This window comes from Mus caroli, chromosome 6 (assembly GCF_900094665.2).
Source record: "Mus caroli chromosome 6, CAROLI_EIJ_v1.1, whole genome shotgun sequence".
Taxonomy (NCBI): Eukaryota; Metazoa; Chordata; class Mammalia; order Rodentia; family Muridae; genus Mus; species Mus caroli.
The window spans coordinates 3,803,346-3,806,868 of NC_034575.1; the positions used below are offsets into that span (position 1 = coordinate 3,803,346).

The window sequence follows — 3,523 nt, forward strand, 5'->3', positions numbered from 1 at the left end:
TGTGGCTCTCTGTTTTAATTACCATTGATTGCAAGAAGAAGTTTCTCTGATGGCAGTTTAGAGATGCTCTGATTGATGGGTATAGCAATATGTCACTAGGGGTCAGTTTATTGCTACATTTCTTTAGCAGAATCTTAGCAGTAGGATTCTCCTTTGCTCACCACCTGCCTAGCCTCAGGGTCTTGGCCATTTTATCAGTGCCAGGTGTAGGTTACATTTCATAAAATGAGCCTTAAATCCAATGAAAGTGGTTCATTATTCTCATAAAAGTGCTATTTTTAAAACAAATAATAAAAGCCTGTCACTGAGGCACTAGAGAAGAGAAGCATGCATGTGTTCACACTTCAGTAAAAGGTAGATGTCAGGACTCGTCATGGCAGCTTCCAGAGCTGCCAGTGTACTAGCCAGTGTTTCAGAGTTCAGCTCAATGAGTTGTCTCTCATATAAGGGACCATAGCATATTACCAATTATCTTCAACCACATACATGTCAGAAACAAAAGCCAAACTGGAGTGACTGTTTCACTGAGTTCTGGCTGAGAGGCGTCACTTCCATGGCCCTAGGTTCTTTAGGATTTTGATGTGAGCTTGTTGAGAAAGTTGTTGACTCTTCCCATGTTAATCACTAACATGTGGGTCTAATTCTTGCCACTGGTGCTGCCGTGAGTCATTCTGCCTGCCTGACTCATTAGGTGGTCAACACAGATGCTGAATGAGTGATGAATCTGGAAAGCTACAAGTCATTACAGTCATCTGATAAATGCTAAGCATGTATTTGAATGGTGAAGAAAATTCCTTCCAATTACCCTTGTAATTGTCCCCCAAAGTCAGTTTTACCAGGATAAAGCAAACAACTATAACAGAATAAGTTAAAAAAGAGCACATTTATACCAAACATTGTCTTCTTTGCTTACCACTTGAATACTCAGTATCTTAACATAATCATGAGAAATGTTGGAATGAATATGAATAGCTTTGCTGTGTTGGACTTTAAAGCAAATATTCTAATTCTCTTAAGTCTTCATCATAAATATTTCTCTATGCACATTATTTATTTATGCATTGGAAATGTTCATCTCAATATTGTGTATGTAAACATAAATATTAATGAAGTAATAAAAACAATGTCCCTGATTACAAGTTACCTTCCCTTCCAAAGAGTCACTCATTACCTTCTTTATGCCTATATAAATGGCTATCATTACTTCTGGAACTGCAAAATAGAAACTGGAAGTTTTGAAAATGTGTCTTTATCCTACTAACTGACTGTGAATGGGGTTTGCAGCTTCTGGTTCTGTATAAGCGCATCTGTGGATTTGTCTGTTCTTTCATTTGGCTTCAGCATATTTCTTTAAACATCTCTTCATTGCCTACTGCTATGTAAAGGCAGCTGTATTCCCTGATGGGTTCATTTTCAAAGTTTTATCCCCTGCTGAAGAAGAAATAACTATTTGATGAAAAAAATTGAAGTAGATAAAATAGATAAAAAGATTGTTGGTTTAAAAATTGAACAGTTGATTTTCAAATAAATGCTTTCATAAGGATTCTGTTGAGAAGTTTATTTGTATTTCAAGCTATATACAACAAAATATATTAAATATAAGAAAACCAATATAACATTTTATGACTCACAACTACAGAGGTTAAATAAGAAGAAATAACTAGAAAACTAAACCATGATACAAACGTCACCAAAATATTGGCATGCTGTCACTTATAATTCAAACGAATATATATTAGAAAATATTTCTGTAATAAATTATAAATGAAAGATTAATATATGTTAACTTTTAAAAAACTATACATCAATTAAATCTTGGAACTTTTCACAAGCAGAGAAGTGGGTTGAAGAAAGCTTGCATCCACAGCAGTGAGAAACGTTACAGAGATGCACATGGAGAGTAGATTCCTAGTTACAAAAGCAGCTAATTAACTCAGGCTGGTTATGTGGAAAGCAGAATGAATGTTGTCAACAAGAACCCGAAACACAAGAAGGCAGAGCAGTAAGCATGGAGCCTGCATCCATAGGACGAGGGTTTGAACTCAGACTGTAGAGGCTCTAGAGACAGACATAGCAGGGACAGCAAGCACTCAATGGTTTGCTAACATCAGTATCACTGGGCATAGGATGCTATCTCTAAATTCTGGATACCTCTGGCTGGAATAGATCTTGAAATGGCATTCAACTGTTACATAGACTCAGCTATACATACATACCCACACTCACTCACACACACACACACCTATATACATATATATGTATATATATATATATATATGCACACACATACATATGTATATACATAGGTATTGGTTATGTGACAGAATCTAGATTACAAGTTTATGTTTAGCCACAATGAAACTAGAGAAATAAGCTTATGGATTCCATAGTAGGAATCTATTCACTGGATAGAATTCTGCCAAACTTAAAAAGGTATAAGCAAAAGCAGGTTGCAAAAACTACAAAATAACTATTATAGTCTGCTGCTCAACTATCCTTCCATTATCTACTGTATTCAGCTACAAGTCCATATATCTGGACTAAGTTTATGTCTCATTTACTTTATAATCTAATGTTGAGGTGTGTGTGTGTGTGTGTGTGTGTGTGTGTGTGTGTGTAAAATCACAACAAAAATGGCCTATGTAAAACTATAGGTGATAAGAAGTGAATCAAGGCCCAGTCACCAGAGCCAGCCCTGCCTGCTGTTTCCTGAACTAAGTGCTTCTGCCCACCCAGAGCAACTGATTCTAAGGCCTGACTCTAACAATGGCCTTCGCAAATCTGCGCAAAGTACTCATCAGTGACAGCCTGGACCCCTGCTGCCNGAAGATCCTGCAAGATGGAGGGCTGCAGGTGGTGGAGAAGCAGAACTTGAGCAAGGAGGAGCTGATAGCTGAACTCCAGGACTGTGAAGGCCTCATTGTCCGTTCAGCTACTAAGGTCACTGCTGATGTCATCAATGCAGCAGAGAAGCTCCAGGTGGTGGGCAGGGCTGGCACAGGCGTGGACAATGTGTATCTGGAGGCTGCCACGAGGAAGGGCATCCTAGTCATGAACACCCCCAACGGGAACAGCCTCAGTGCTGCGGAGCTCGCCTGTGGGATGATCATGTGCCTGGCCAGGCAGATTCCCTAGGCAACGGCTTCAGTGAAAGATGGCAAATGGGACCGGAAGAAGTTCATGGGGACAGAACTGAACGGGAAGACACTGGGAATTCTTGGCCTTGGCAGAATAGGAAGAGAAGTGGCCACCCGAATGCAGTCCTTTGGAATGAAGACTGTAGGCTATGACCCCATCATCTCTCCTGAAGTTGCGGCCTCCTTTGGTGTTCAGCAGCTACCGCTGGAGGAGATCTGGCCTCTCTGTGACTTCATAACTGTCCATACCCCACTCCTGCCCTCCACCACAGGCTTGCTGAATGACAGCACCTTTGCTCAGTGCAAGAAAGGCGTGCGAGTGGTGAACTGTGCTCGAGGAGGCATTGTGGATGAAGGTGCCCTGCTGCGTGCCCTGCAGTCTGGTC

At 40.4% G+C, this 3,523-nt stretch overlaps 1 protein-coding gene and 1 pseudogene across 2 annotated transcripts in view; both read left to right on the forward strand.

The window, feature by feature from the left end:
* The first annotated feature begins 2,680 nt into the window (after nt 1-2,680).
* Nucleotides 2,681-3,517, forward strand: LOC110297000 (D-3-phosphoglycerate dehydrogenase-like). Its single transcript, XM_021165809.1, has one exon. The coding sequence runs from the start codon at nt 2,767-2,769 to the stop codon at nt 3,133-3,135; it is 369 nt and encodes a 122-aa protein (XP_021021468.1). The 5' UTR covers nt 2,681-2,766; the 3' UTR covers nt 3,136-3,517.
* Nucleotides 2,681-3,523, forward strand: part of LOC110296466 — a 2,026-nt pseudogene continuing 1,183 nt past the window's right edge. The window contains exon 1 of the transcript XR_002378181.1: nt 2,681-3,520. The product of XR_002378181.1 is annotated as a D-3-phosphoglycerate dehydrogenase pseudogene (transcript). The remainder of the gene's footprint in view (nt 3,521-3,523) is intronic.